Source organism: Buceros rhinoceros, unplaced genomic scaffold, assembly GCF_000710305.1.
Source record: "Buceros rhinoceros silvestris isolate BGI_N320 unplaced genomic scaffold, ASM71030v1 scaffold9147, whole genome shotgun sequence".
Lineage (NCBI taxonomy): Eukaryota > Metazoa > Chordata > Aves > Bucerotiformes > Bucerotidae > Buceros > Buceros rhinoceros.
Window position 1 is genome coordinate 92443 of NW_010423931.1, and position 14989 is coordinate 107431.

The 14989-nt window shown below is 43.5% G+C and overlaps 1 protein-coding gene across 1 annotated transcript in view; it reads right to left on the reverse strand.

The window, feature by feature from the left end:
• COL6A3 (collagen, type VI, alpha 3) overlaps positions 1-13726 on the reverse strand; it is a 53491-nt gene extending 39765 nt beyond the window's left edge. The window contains exons 1-4 of the mRNA XM_010140602.1: positions 13639-13726; positions 12063-12680; positions 7595-8197; positions 2903-3505 (exon numbers count right to left, since the gene is read on the reverse strand). Of these exons, the coding sequence (XP_010138904.1) occupies positions 2903-3505; positions 7595-8197; positions 12063-12680; positions 13639-13726 (1912 nt within the window). The remainder of the gene's footprint in view (positions 1-2902; positions 3506-7594; positions 8198-12062; positions 12681-13638) is intronic.
• Positions 13727-14989: the final 1263 nt, after the last annotated feature.

Consider the following 14989-nt stretch of genomic DNA (forward strand, 5'->3'; position numbering starts at 1 on the left):
AGAGTGTGATCAGCACAGATATTACACGAACCCTGCTGGAAATAACCTATTTGGGCAGCAGAGGTTTCTGACTTGTATTGAAAATTCTTTTAAATGTCAGGTTTATCAACAAGGCTCAGCCTCTGCCACAGCAGAAGTTTTCAACATCTGCTAATGCCAGAGTTGCGTGCTCTGAGCCAGATCCTTAGCCAGCAGAAGCCAGCTTCATGGATTTTGGTGGAGCAACACTGAATTGCTGGAAATAACCTATTTGGGCAGCAGAGGTTTCTGACTTGTATTGAAAATTCTTTTAAATGTCAGGTTTATCAACAAGGCTCAGCCTCTGCCACAGCAGAAGTTTTCAACATCTGCTAATGCCAGAGTTGCGTGCTCTGAGCCAGATCCTTAGCCAGCAGAAGCCAGCTTCATGGATTTTGGTGGAGCAACACTGAATTATGCCAACAGACACCTTGTTTATCTGCAAGTCACCCCACATTTCCTTGGGGCTTTTCAGTGAAGCTTTAGGGAACATTTCTGCTTTCTGAAACCTAAATTGTGCTTTGACACCCAGTGTTATCACTCCCTTATTAAGCAATCCCCTGTTCCATGCTGATACTCCCATGCATCCCTAAATGCAGGGAACCATGTCCAGCCCTGCGGTGACTTCCACAGTCATGCTGCGCTGCCCGCGGTAGCTGGCCCATGGTGTAGAGTTAGGCTCCTGTTGCGTGGGAAAACACTTCTGCCAAGTAACCAATCTGGCTGGTATTTTGAGTGGGTATTAAAAATAGCTTTTACTAAGAGGTGTAGAAAAGACTCCAGACAAGGCTGCATTGTCTGCCTGAGACCCCTGCCTTTCTGATGTCTGCATTTGGTGCAGAAAACTGCATTTTGATGTCTGCAGTTATAGACATCCATTTTGCAGGCTGTTGAAGTTGTTGAAATTTCCCGCTCTTGGCAGTAATCAGCCAGTTGTCTGCTTCTTTTTTAAGGTTAAATCTTTCCTGGGCTCTCTCAGATTCTGAGCACCAAGACACAGATCTACAAAATTGCCCCAAAGGCACCACAGGATCATCCCACTGTGCTTTTGCTCTAAAAACATCATGTCCAGATGACAGACCAAAATGTCAAAAATTTAAATAAGAACCCAGAGGACGAATGAGTGGTCTCACCCAGTGCATCCCCCTGGATGACTTCCTCCAAAGAAGTTATTTGAGAATATATTTGTGCCCCTTGCTAATTCTGTTCATTATCTTTCGTTTAAAGCATTTAGCTATGGGTATCCATGGCTATATTCATCCATCTCTCCAGCTTGCCTTGTCCCTGTAAGCTTGCTGTCCTACATACAAAATATACTAAAACATATTAAAACCAAAAAGGGAGAAGAGGGCTCTTTGGAATATGGGCATAGCTCTCAGATTTTACAGATTGTCTTGGTTTGCACCAGAAAAGTGCCCTTCAAGACCCAGGGTAAGACAATATCTAGTTGAAATGTAACAGGCTGCCCAGTGTCAAGATCAGTTATGTTACTAATTATAGTAATTTTACGGAGCAGGGTATGATTACATGTTTATTGTGATTGTGAACAGTTGTGAGTACAGTAGAGCAAAACGACTAGAAAAAAGGAGAAGCTGCACAAATGAGCTTTAAAGAACAAGGAAGTATAGGAACATTTTTAATTTACATTGAAAAATAAAAATGTCAGGTGTGGTTTATAGCCATGCAAAACTGTATTAGCAGGAAACATTCTGGAAAAAAAAGCTTATTAAAAGATGAGTCCCGTGATATTCATCTTAATTAAGGACAACAATTGGCAAACTGATTTCAAAATGTCTGCTCTTCCTGTAAATCTGTCATAGGCTTAAATTTTTTAAGGACTCTTTCCAAAAACTTGGTTTCTTCTGCGTTGCGGTTTACAATTTTAAATTACTTAGAGAAACTAGAAAAAATAAGGACATGGTTTGACAACCACTTAAGCCAACTAGTTACCTTACTGGGAGCTGGAAGAAGTCCTGTTTTTCTAATGTTTATATGCCATGAGACAGATGTGCTAGATCAAATATGATGTAGCACAACATTAATTATGTTATTGTTATTTATTCTTAATTATGTTATTTATTACCAAGCATCTCTATCAGGAAGACATCCTGAGAAATTTGGTATAAAATCTCTATACAGCTACAACACCTCTTGAAATGCAGGGAAAGCTGCCTCAAAAGACATGACTTCAGCAATTGGATTGCTTCCAAGGTCTACTGATGTCAACGGCAAGACCACGTAAAAAGAATCCACTGGCTTCATGGGGCTTTGGATCATCTTCTAAACAGGTTAAGTTAAAATCAACACCGGAATAGTCTCACAGGCCTCTTACGGCTTGGGCTGTGATAAGAAAACTGTAAATATATTCTTAAGGGGTGAGTTTCAGGCCAACAGTGTCAAGCTAGCTTTCTCTGAACATCTCCACGAACAAACTTGCTTATTTTCTTTAAACTCAGAAGAAACTTTAAAGCTTTCTTGAGCAAATATCCACTAAAGATAATTTCTAAACTGAGGAAGAAATTACAACATTCACAGTGTGTCCTCTTCATAAGTTACGGAAACCCTAAGTGAGACAAAAAGCCTTCACTGAAAGATTTTAGTACCTAACTAGTAAAGCACATCTTCCATGTCCAAGCCTTTAAATGTTGGTAGAAAATATGGAATGGGACAAAAATCTCCAGGAGGGAATGACAATTCTGTAACAACAATCAACACACTAAATTCACCAATCTGTTCATGCACATTTTTCAAGTCTAAGAGACAACATTTAGCTATGCTGAAACATTGATTGATGTTTTTCCCCCTTTATCCCTACATGTCATAGAATAAGAGTTGACAAACATATAAACCATACACCCTTACTTAGAAAAAGGTAGTGAATTACCTGATGGTGGTTCTTGGACAATCGTTGCTCCAGAGAGAGTCCGAATAGGCGACAGCACTTCAGGAAGAATGGCTTGCATGAACTGAAGGCGGAAGTCATTTGGGTTGAACACAAAATCTCTCTCATGGGCAATTTCTTGAAGTTCTGCCAGGTCGGCATTTTTCGACCCAATGGCAAGGATCACTATCCGGTTCCTTTTCATCTCTGCCGCAGCTTGGTCAACAGCATCCCTGGACTTACCGCCAGTGATGAGCACCAGCATGGGGAGCACCCCTTCCGCTATCCTGCACCCAGCAGCACTGGTGAAGAAGTTGTTCCTCACAAAATCCAGTGCTGAGCCAGTGTTGAGTGCCGTACCACCCATAGGCTTCATTCTCTTCACGTTAGACATCACATCCTTTCTGGTCTGGTGGGTGTTAAAATAAAACTCTGGCTTCACAGTGTCTGCGTACTGTGCCACCGCGACTTGGATCAGGTCAGGTCCAACCTCCAGCCTTTGGACAATTTTGGCAACAAAATCACGAATTGCATTAAAGGGGGCAGTGCCCAAAGCCGTTGAGCCATCTATCAGGAAGACTACATCCTTCTTGTTCACTTCAATAACTGCAAGTAACACATGAACATAATGTTAGCAGAAGCCTTCACCACACTCTGGTCATCAGTTATAATGAACAGTTCAGCAACATTTAGGACTTCTTGTTTGCTTGAAGAACTATTACTCTAACATTTTTAAAAGGGTCTTGCTTTCAGAACGGATTAATTTTTTAAGGTCTAGCAGAGGGCTAATAAATCTAATTGAATACTCCCTCTTTCTAAAACACAGAAGAGTTGAAGAGTTTCAAGACTTGCATGGTTTATAAAAATTTTAAAATGCACGTACACGTCAAGACGAGAAAGAAAAGCAAACAGTCAGGAAAAATACTGTCACTCAGCTGGTACATGAGATGAAATAAGCAGGTGATGCTCCCTCTATCTCCAGTGGAGCCACCTGAATCATACCAAGAGCATGGTTTGGTCTCACAAGGATTTGGTTCCCAAGAGCAATGATACAAGTAAAGAACTGTTGCTCAACATACCTGGACCTTGGGTCTTCACATCCTACATCTTATTCCTTATCTAACAAAAACAAGTTACAATTTTTCTTGGCACAGCCAGCCCAGCCATGGAAGAACTGAATTATATTCTGGTTGCCATGTCTTTAATGAAAGTTGTAACCTTGAAACTTTATTATTGGTGATGACAAAGGACACAGAAAGAGCATGATTAAGTTTTCAGGTCCCTGGCTAAGTTTGAAGGAAGATAGCTAGGGAGGAAAAAAAAACCTGTTGTGTGGCATTGGAACCAAAGCACCGCCTTATTTAATACAGCAAATGTACATGAAAAAGCAGTCAATGTTAACAAGACCAACACTGTTAATGACAAAAGCGTTATACGTGATCATCATGGGAGATAGTTTAAATACTCTCTTTTAGACAAACACGCTCACATCATCACCTCCCTGATTTCATGCCATTGAAGTGAAAAAGGAAACCTTATATTGCTTCCAAGTTATGCTGGATCATTACAGATCATTGTGTTACATTGGACTTGAGGTGTCCTTAAATCGCCTATGCCACATAAGAGCTCCTGGGATGGGGTCAGTTCAAGGTGTCAGGTCCATCACCTCCCAGGCTCACTGCTACACCCAGCATCGCCAGGATCTCAAGCTCTTCAGGGGCAGCAGTACTAAACACTCTCTTGTCCTACCTGGATGGAATAGGGCAGCCCCTCAGCCCATCAGGGCTCTGCTGAGTGGAGGGTATTCACTTTGGATTTGAGCAAAGAACAAAGCTTTGGCTGCTCTCCTCCTTGGCCAGACACTAGCTGGCCACAGAAAGTGGTGCTCCCCAAAGGCCGCTCGCTCTCTCTCAGGTTTCTCATTATGGGTGACTGCCATGAAATTATGCTACTGCAAAGAGTGATTTAGAGCTAGAGGTGACATCTGCAACTCAGCTACCCCGTCTGCCCTTGCACCCCAAGAGAACTGCCTCTGCCAGCAAGTACGAGAACCTTTGCAAAAGTCTTACTGGAAATCATTTGATTAAGGACTGATTGTCAAAATTTGAAGCTTAAAATACCATGCTGTGATGCCGTCAGAGACAAAATGATAAGAACCTTCATGAAGAGAATGTGGTGGTACAGTTTCTGAGTCACGGCCCCACATGAGCTGTTAGTGTCTTGCAGTCAACTGCCCAGGCTGTCAAAACAGAACTATTCACAAATTCATGAGGATTTATTTAAATGATCGCTTTCTCAGAGCCGTGATTTCCAGCATTCACTTCCCCACCAGGCTTTTTTCCTCATCAGCTGCTCCAAGGAGGAGAGGTCTGAAAGCACGAAACTTTCCAAATGGATAACAGGGGTTGAAATCTCTGCTTTGTATCACGCAGGAGAGATTCCTGAAGTGCTTCCTTAGCTTGCCAGCAGCTAGATACCCAAAAATGGAGACCTTGGAAACTTTTGACTTTATATAGAAGTTTATATAGAAGAACACATCAAAGGTGTTTTGCAAAATGAGGGAGGCTGGGAAGGAATAGCTCCTTCTGCTACTCATTCCTCTTGCAGCTCTCAAATTCTGCAGTGTGTTTCCTTGGAGAAGAGCAATATGAGAACTGAAACCGAAACCCGCAGGAAGAAACACCCCACGGTTCTAATTTCAATGGACACAATTAAAGCAAAAGCATTTAAGCAAGGCTGTACACATCTCATAGGGTCTGACCCAGAGCCCAGTAATTTCAGGAATTTCAAAGGATTGGGGATCAAAGCATTATATCTTTGACTCTAAAAGTTGGCGACGTTGGAGGCTGTCAGCATTGAACCCAGCCCTGCAGAGTTCCTCCCTCATTGCCAACTCAGCTGTCTTTGGTGAAGCACCTCATCTAATTTAATCATCCAGGCTCCCCCAGTAGCTAAAGGAGGGGCAAGAAGAGAGACAGAAAGGCACTTTTGAGACATCCATTGATCTCCAGACACCTAGTGTACCACCGGAGAGCCAAAGTGAAGCAAGGTGACTTCAGTATTTGACAGGAACACTTGGCACCACAATGGGTTTGACATCCCGTTCGGGCTGTGGTGTGTGTCCCAAACCAGTGCTTTACACTGCAAACTTCCAAGGCAGTGATGTGAATCAAGTAGACGAGTGTAAATTAATTTCTGTGGGTGCTAGGAAAAGGAATTCCCCTGAAGTTCCTTTGAAAATCTCCACTTCTCGATTTAGCACATCCATCTATATGTATGTAATTGTACGGGCTGATGCTACTGTGGTACCTTCTACAAGTCAGCTGGCATTTTAAGAGAAAAATATGCAAGTGCAGATGAACCCAAATGTTCCAATATTTCTAATCCTGCCGTTCAAACTGTTAAAAAACAGAGGGACAGAAAGAGAGGTTTTCCATTGACTGGCACGGGCCCTGGCATGCACATTTTAGCTAGACATGCAGACTTCAGTTTATTTAGCTAAATATAGTTCTTGTGGGGTGCTACAAGCAAAAGTTCTTCATGTTCTTTCCTGGAATAATCAAGGCAAGGTCATAAAATGATCTTTTAGGCAAATTCCTCCCTTTGATTTGCACCACGGGATAGCAATCATGTTTAGACATAGATCAGCGAAGACATCTGGAACGCAGTTTTATGTCAACATACATCATGACATAAACACGTGAGGAACTCCAGACTGGCACTGGGCTCCCAAAAGTGTTGGTTATATTAAACATCCTGGTAATTAAGCGCAGCAATTCCAGCCTGGTCCTTTCTTAGGGCCTCTGAAATATGTGTCTTTCATAAAGGGGTCTCTGAAATCGTGTCCTTCATAAAGCCTCTCTATCAGTAAATTTCTAATTTAGTCATAAAACCATAGGGTGAGAAACTCTTGATCACCTACTCGCTCCATACATCCAGATATTCATTATCCTACTGCACCCAAGCTAATGCTAGTCCAGAAGTAATGTCATTGGGGAGTGACAAAGTGACCTAAGCGGAATATTGACACCTACATTTTCATTTGCCATGGCCTCCCAGAAAGCTGTAAGCTTTCTCAGCTTATGAAGGGATCTAGCGAGGTAGGGCTTTCACTTCAGAAGACCTGAGGGCTGTTTTGCTTTTAAGTTCAGCCACTGAGGAATTCTACCCTTTTCCCAACGGTAGAGCACAGTTTCAATGAGGTACAGAACTTGACTAGTTTAGTTTAGCAAGCTGATAACTTCAACTCTGAACCAGGGATTCATTTAACATCCCCGTTACCTTTCCCAGTCAAATTTCCTTCTCATGACACTTTCAACTGACATATGATGTACGCTTACGTGACATATGTGTTCTCAGAACTAACAGTGCTGCAGAACCACTCACCCTGGGGACCTTACATACCCCAATAAGGATTATATGAGCTTTTTAATCCTCTGCTAGTATCCTTTAAAACCCCATGCCAAGCCAGTTACTGACACAAACCCTCATGGTTTTCAAAGGATAACCCAATGGGCAGATGAGTTTCTGCACATTAGCCACAGGACTCTTTGTCTTTCCCATATATTTCTCCATAACCAGACCAGAGAGACATTGCAAAAATAAAAATTAAAAAAAAAAAATGTTTTTAAAGCGTGCAAAACTCATTCATTCATCGATTCATCGAAATGCAACGGTCTAGAAAGGCATACATACCTTCAGTCACAATGGTTGGGGCCTCTAACAAAATGAGTCTTTGGGCCACTCCAACAATGTTGGGCAGTAATAATTCTTGAAGACCATCAAGGTTATGGATATCCAGGGCAGTAAATGCGAAGGTTCCATCAGTGGCAATCTGCTGCAGCTCTGCACTGTCAGCATTCAGGACCCCAATGCTAAACGAAAATATACTAGCTTGCTTCACCGCTAACAAGCCCTCTCGGATATCGTCACTAGACTCTCCACCACTTATCAGCACTAAAATCTGAGGCACCGCTTCCTCTATCCTGCTGCCTCCTGCCTGGGTGAAGAGGTTCTCCACCACAAACTCCAGTGCTGCACCGGTGTTCGCTTCCTCGCCCCCGCGGAAACTAAGTGCCTTCACGGCATCCAGAACATCCGCTTTTGTGGAGTAGCTGTTCAAAGCGAACTCGGTTCTGGGTTGATCGCTATACTGCACCACCCCAATGCGTATTTGCTGAGCTCCAACTCTGAGGCTTTCAATCAAATTTACAAGGAAATCACGTATGGCTTGAAAATTGACACTTCCGATGTTGTTTGATCCATCAATAAGGAAAATAAGGTCAGCGGACTCTTGAGCTTTAAAAAAAGAAATGCAAAAGGTGAAAGCATTAAAATGGGTGATTGATTACATGCGGTTGTACAGTGTTCTGACATGTTTCTTGGAAAACCAGTAAGAAACACGAAAATGAGAAAACAAAACACATATTCACTGATGCGGTGATGTTTGCCTCTTAGTTCTGCATTCTGATTGAATACGAGCTCCCAGCCCCATCCCAGTAGCATCCGCTACCCATCAAGAGTCGGCTCAAGTGGGCACAACCTGAGCTGGTGGCTGCAGACACAGGGGGGTCAGCATTATTGTCATGAGAGGAGAAAACTTGGAAAAATACAGTTTTTTGAAATCTAGATCCATTCCATAAGTGGCCAGTACTGTCCAAATATTTAGACAGAGCCAAAAGGAAAAGGTGGGTTTTGTTGATAATTGACCCTGAAGGTAGTGAATGAGGACAGTAACATTTGTAGGAAGTTTTCATCGTAGTACTGTCTCTTTTTTTTCTTTTCTTTTTTTTTTTTTTTTAAGAAAATAGCCACCATTTAGTGGGTGCATGGAAAGTTTCAGCCTCTCTTTTGCAATTTTGTTCTTTTGCTGCTTAAAACCAGCAACTGAATATACCAGCTTCTCCCACCATGAAGGATTATTATTTGAATTGGTTTTGGTAGAAACAATTGGAAAGGTATTGGTTATTATTCTTCCACTGTAACTCTTTTAACAGTGACAGTGTACACACAATGGCATTCATCCAGGGAGCTGCCCCCCACAATTGTCAACCTGTGCCACGCAAAAATGGTCTTGCCATAATTATTTTGCACAGACATGCGTTGATTATTACTAGAAGGGTCTGGTCTGTACTTTTCATATGGACTCTGAATATTCAATCAAGGAATGCAGAATCAGGTTAAAACAGGGTGATGAAATCAGTCATGACACAATTATCCAACTCTATTCATTGTGACCATATCCATCAGAGTATATACACACACCAAACAAAATTTTTATATGGCATGAACATGGTGGTTGATGGGGAAGCAGTTTTGTGGTGAGACTTACCAAAGCAGACACAAAACATCCTGATGTCTGCTCTTACTCCTTTTGCTCAACTAATGTTACCATCAGTGTCACCAAGAGCTGTACTTATGCAAAATGCAGGGTAAGAAGACCCCAAAGCATGCTCAGATGCTTCCATGCTATTAGTCTCCAATCTTGTTAAGAAATCAAATTTCAGTCTACTTGCAAATGAATGACAAGCAACCTTTGCAAATCCCACCCAGCTCTCAACTTTTGAAAGCCGAAGGTGAAACCAGTAGCAAGACTGGTATGTGGTTTAGCAAGGCCAGGAATAAACATGTGGTCTTTGCTATTACCCAGCAGTGTCAATAATTTCTTTTTTTTTTCCTGTTTTTTTGTTTTTCTGGTAAATGTTCTCATACATCACAATGCTACCAAGAGATTCAAATAATGCTGCAATTCCAGTGACAAAGGAGATGGTCTCCAGGGCATCATTGCTTCCCTGGGCCAAGTCAATAGCCAATGTTGGATTGGAGAACATCAGCGTGGTTCAGAATTGCAAGAGGCTCTTTATTTTTTTTTATTTTTCTTGATTTTTCCATCACTGAGCTGAAATTTAGGGGTGCTTAGGGTTGTCTTTACCGTGTTGTTTTCAGCTGGGATGTACTCATTCTACTTCATCATATAAATGACAGGGAAATGTCAAAGTGGATGTACCCAGCACTGCTTTAGATACCCTGGACATCTTTTGGAGGAACAAGATGTCAGACATCAGTGAGTGTCATCACAGCAGTACGGGTCACTCCCACAGGAGAGACAATAGATACAAAATGGAGGCGTTGGATAATTTGTCATCACTGTAAAAAACCTTGTACTTCAGTGCACATTTATGGAACAAGGTGGTGCTGGAGAACAAATAAAAGCATGCTTGTTACACAACTAAGCAAGGAGGGTCAGATGAGACAGACAGCTGAGATTTAAGGAACACATCAGGGCAAACTTGGGGCTGACTCTCATACTTACACAAGTCAGCTCTGAGGACTGCCACAGACCAACACCTCTGGTATTCTGTACTGGAAGTACTATGGAACTGGGTTGGTTTGTTTTCTTTTTACATTTCTAGTTCATATCAGGGCTCATTTCTAGCTTGACATCCACGGCACTTTTATACACTTTAATGCTCTATGGAGTTATCAGCTGAATAAATGACTTCTTATGACTTCAGGCAAACAGTTCTTTGTGCTGTGCTTTGCACACTATTGTCATCCGGTGTTCAGGACCTGTAACATCTTTTTCAATGTTTACTGATACTCCGTAGTGCTCACAAAAGTCGCACAGGAGCAAAACTACAACAGTAGAATTAGCTTTAATTTGTCTTATGGGGGAAGGGAAGTGCTTGCAAAAAAAAAATCTTTGAGAAGAAATGAACTTGGAAATGCATGATATACATGAATTTGCCTTTAAAGCCTTTAAAGAAATGTATGTGGCTTCAGATGTTTATGTATTATGGGGTTACCTCCTGGCGCGCCCCAGAGGACAACAGCCAGCTGCCAAAGACCAGTTCACCCAATGATTTCAACAGGGATGCACTGGGGCGCTTCATGGTGAAGATGCTGAACAGCCATTACAGTGCTGTCAGCAGGTTGGGTATAACACTCATTTTCCATGTATAGTGACATGATTTTCCTAGAATTGGCAAACCTTATGTGAGTTTTCTGGGGCAGCTGCTTTTCCCTGTGGCCTTCATGTGATTTGGCTGTTTGCCCTGTCAAACACTTCGCAAATAAAAACACATGTGAGCACAGCCTTTTGGTGTTGCTCGGTGTCATGCAGCGATGGAGAGCACCCAGTGGGGATGGCGTGAGGGTTAATCAGGCAAGACAACACAGGGGGATTAATGTTACACTGCCTCATTACACTGCTGTTGCCTTACATCACCCCACAAGCTGTTGACCTTCAGATGGAGTCTCAGGAATAAAAAGAAAGGTTTGATCTCTGGGACTTCTGTTTTGAAACACAACAAAGCTGCTCAGAATGCCCTTTCCAATATGAAATTTCATAAACAGAGGAGGGTTGGAGGAAGACTCTCATTTTTTTCCAGGCAAATTGGGCACCCAGCTTGCATTCAGCACAGATCTATTGAAGCCACCGTGGTGTGCAGAGAGGTTTTGGTTACAGGAGGGGTCCAGCGCTCTGGCAGGAGCCACTGGCCATCAGTTAGTAAAGAAGGTGCTTGAATGGCATCACAAAACAGATTCTCCAACCACACACCTTCTTCTCTAAGCGGATGAGGAGAAAGGCTAAGGGCCAGCTCAGGGATGGGATTTCAGCAGAGAAGTTCCCCACTGGACTGTTTTTTGCTGTCTTCAGCCAAGAATGTGACTTTCAGGAGAAGCACATCTCCTATCTCTACCACTAGCTGCAAGGGGGCATTCCATATGGTGTCGCCACATCCAGCAACGCTCTTCTCAGTCTACAGAGGGTTTTTGGTCAAGGCCTCAAAGAGTCACCACCGCAGCTGGTGTGTTCATCCCCTATTTCCCTTCTTTGGGAGTAGATAGGATGGGGCAATTTAATAACTCAGCAGAGCTCCCTACGCTTGCATTTCCATGTCATGGGGGCAAAAGGATGGCCATGATGGGCTACTGACCATCCAAGGGCTTTTGCACTACCTCCTGGTAGCTCTGGCAGGGATGCCAACTTGGTCTGCAAACAACAGCATGCTCAATAGCTACAAACACAGGGCCACACACTTCAAACCTTTGTTTTTAAACCTCTGAACGTCCATCTCAGTCTTGCCCCTAACAAAGGCTTTAAACAGCGCAACGCCAGCAGATACCATGCTGATGGGAGCCATCAGCAGTCAGACATTACCTGTGATGTCTTTAACCAGTCCTGTGGCCCCAGCCTTTTCTGGAGTCATGGATGAACGGACACTCATCACTAAGTCTCCAACTATGCCATGGAGAGCGGTAAAATTCTCTAGGTTGAAAAGGTGCATATCGAAGGGTTCGCTTGCTATTTCCTTTAACTCCCCTTCCACTGCATCCTGCACGCCGACCGCAAACATGTTTACATGGGCCGATTTAAGGACAGATGATGGCAGAGCCACATCATCCTGGGATTGTCCGTCCGTTAACACTATAATAACCTGGGGAACGCCTTCACTGGCTCTGCTTCCAGCAGCTTTAGTCAGATGATTCTCGATTAGGTACTCTAATCCTTTTCCAGTCTTGGTGTCTCCCCCCATGTAAGGCATGTTGGCAATATGGGACAGGACGTCTTTGGTAGAGGGGTAGGTATTTAACTGGAACTCTGTGTGGGGGTTTCCGCTGAACTGGACCAGGGCAAAGCGAAAATCATTTCCTCCCACATCTAAAGCTTTTACAACATCATACAGAAACTCTCGAATGAGTTGGAAATGTTCTTTCCCAATGCTCCAAGAGGAATCCACTAGAAATATTATATCAGCCACGGCAACGGTTTTGACAGCTTTAAAAAAACAGATGGGGGTTTAGGATTTTCTATGGGTCAGCGCAAGCATGACTCCTCCTCCACACCCAAACAACCAACAGCCTCTTTCGCATGGTGAAAGTGAAGCTTAGGTTCCCCTTATCGCCCAAAGCAAATCAAGAAGCACTGGGGGAAAAAAAGGCAGCCATCAGTGCCTTGACACTGTAGGTGTTGGGGGACAGGAAGGGACAGTACCCGACCTACCATTCCTGGAGAGGTGAGATGCTTCTCCCCTCCCAGACTCTCACTGCACGGGTTTGGATGCCAGCCCTGAGCCAGACAAAGTTTCATGCAGCTTCATGTGTGAATTTGAGCTCACTTAACTTCAAACCACCCGTGGTCTCCTGTGGATTTTTTTTTTTTTTTTTGCTGGTTCAGGGCTTTGCTGGCTCCACAGTGGTTCTCGAAGAACGAACAAACTGCTCAATTTAAGCAGCCTAGGTGTTGGTATGGGTTTTGCATATTTTTTCTGCTGCAAACCACCCCACTGTGGCACCAGCAATGGTCCCAAAGACAAACACAGCACCTTCCCTCCTCTTAAAGAAAAGCCAAACAGCCTTTCTGCAGGTCGGTGGCAGTGTTTGTCCCGCTGCAAAATGCCCTCTTACACTTGCAAGGAGGGCAAAACAGCTCTGCCCAGGAGAAAGCTGGGCCACCCACTTGGGGCCACCCTGGTTGCACATCCTGCACCCCCGTCCCCTGCAGAGCATCTTCAAAGGCACACCACCAGCCAGCAACATGCTCAGGAAGGCACCGCGCGCGTTGGCCAAGGTCTGGGTCCGCAACGACCCTCAGCTGAGTGGGAGCTGAGGAGCAGAAGGTAAACCACAACGTACCATCAACATGCATGCTAAAACCCAAACAACGCGAATGCGTCAGTGCAAACTAGCAGCACATTCATACGTGGGCAAAGTCAGGTGAAGCAGTCCAGTCTTACCTGCTTGCTGCTGGGCCCAAACCGAACAAAAGCCTGAGAGTAGGAGGCAAAATATTGCCACGAGGGGCAAATGTCTGTGTTTCCTCATTTTGGACTTTTATTTGAGTTTTGCTTTTATTCTCTCTGTTTCGAAGCACCCAGTGTGATACCTAAGGGAGAAAAACAGGGAGAGTGAGAAATGATAGCAGTGCTGGCCAGGTGCAGATGAGGCACAAGATAGGAAAGACAAACCATGTAGTTTTCCAATGCTTTTGTGGCACTTTGGCAGGAAAAAAAAGATGTTTTAATGCTGGATATAGTCTACTTCATAGCAAGCACTTCTTTGGAAGAGGAATCATCACTCACATAATTGGTATTTAAGCGCCCGTGGGACTTAGATGGCTTTCTCCTTGCCTATGCCTCTCCAGGTAATACCTAATATATAGGAAAATGGTCATCGTAGGTTTCTACTATCAACCCTCAAAATATGTGGTGGCCTCTCACCTGTCTTCCTCACGCATGGATGACCAGCTGAAATATCTTGGCCAACATGTTCCTTCTTGCTGATGCCCATTCTTATTCTGTTTTTCACAAATGCCGTAATAACAATTGCCCTGAACACCCCTCTTTGCCTCAGCTCACCTTTTCAGCTGTCCCAAGTATACAAATGGAAATTTGATTACTCTAGACCCAAGTGAGCCGCATGATCTGGCTATACAGCAAAAGGGCCTTGGACTCCCCCAACCTCACAGCCTCAGCAGTGGAACAGTCTGCACAGTTTGGAAAGGCTCCAAGAATAATATTTTATGTGTTGGAGCCAAAAATATGATTTATGGAAGTTTCTTATCTGTAATCCACCTGGCAAGCCTTCTGAAACAATGTCAGCTTCAGGAAAGCTGTGTATCTGTTGTCATAGAGATGGCCAACTTATTATTTAATCTTCATTTCCAAGCCTACAGAGCAGAAACCAGCAAGGCTTGCTTAACTGAGAAAATATCCTCCCAATAGGGAATACAGTGATTTAATACTTTTCATTCCCCAAAAGGAGCTCAGTTACTCAAATGAGCCAAAACTGATTGAAATCCATCAAGCTATTAACCCGGTCATCATTTAAAAAAAAACAAAATTACAAAAAACCCCCAATAATTTCCTTAATACCATCCTTGCCAACTCCATCAATCCAAAGAGGGCTGGAGGGAAGACTAATACCCTCTTTAAGGAAAGCTGTGGTAGTTCTACAGATGTCCACCATTGGTTAAGTGCTGGGATAGGGAGAACTCAGAAATAAACATCTGAACAGCTGTCACCTCTTCCACTGAAGAGACACTCCTCAGGGCCATTGGGTGCGGGGGGGGGGGGGGTCTAAAAGGGA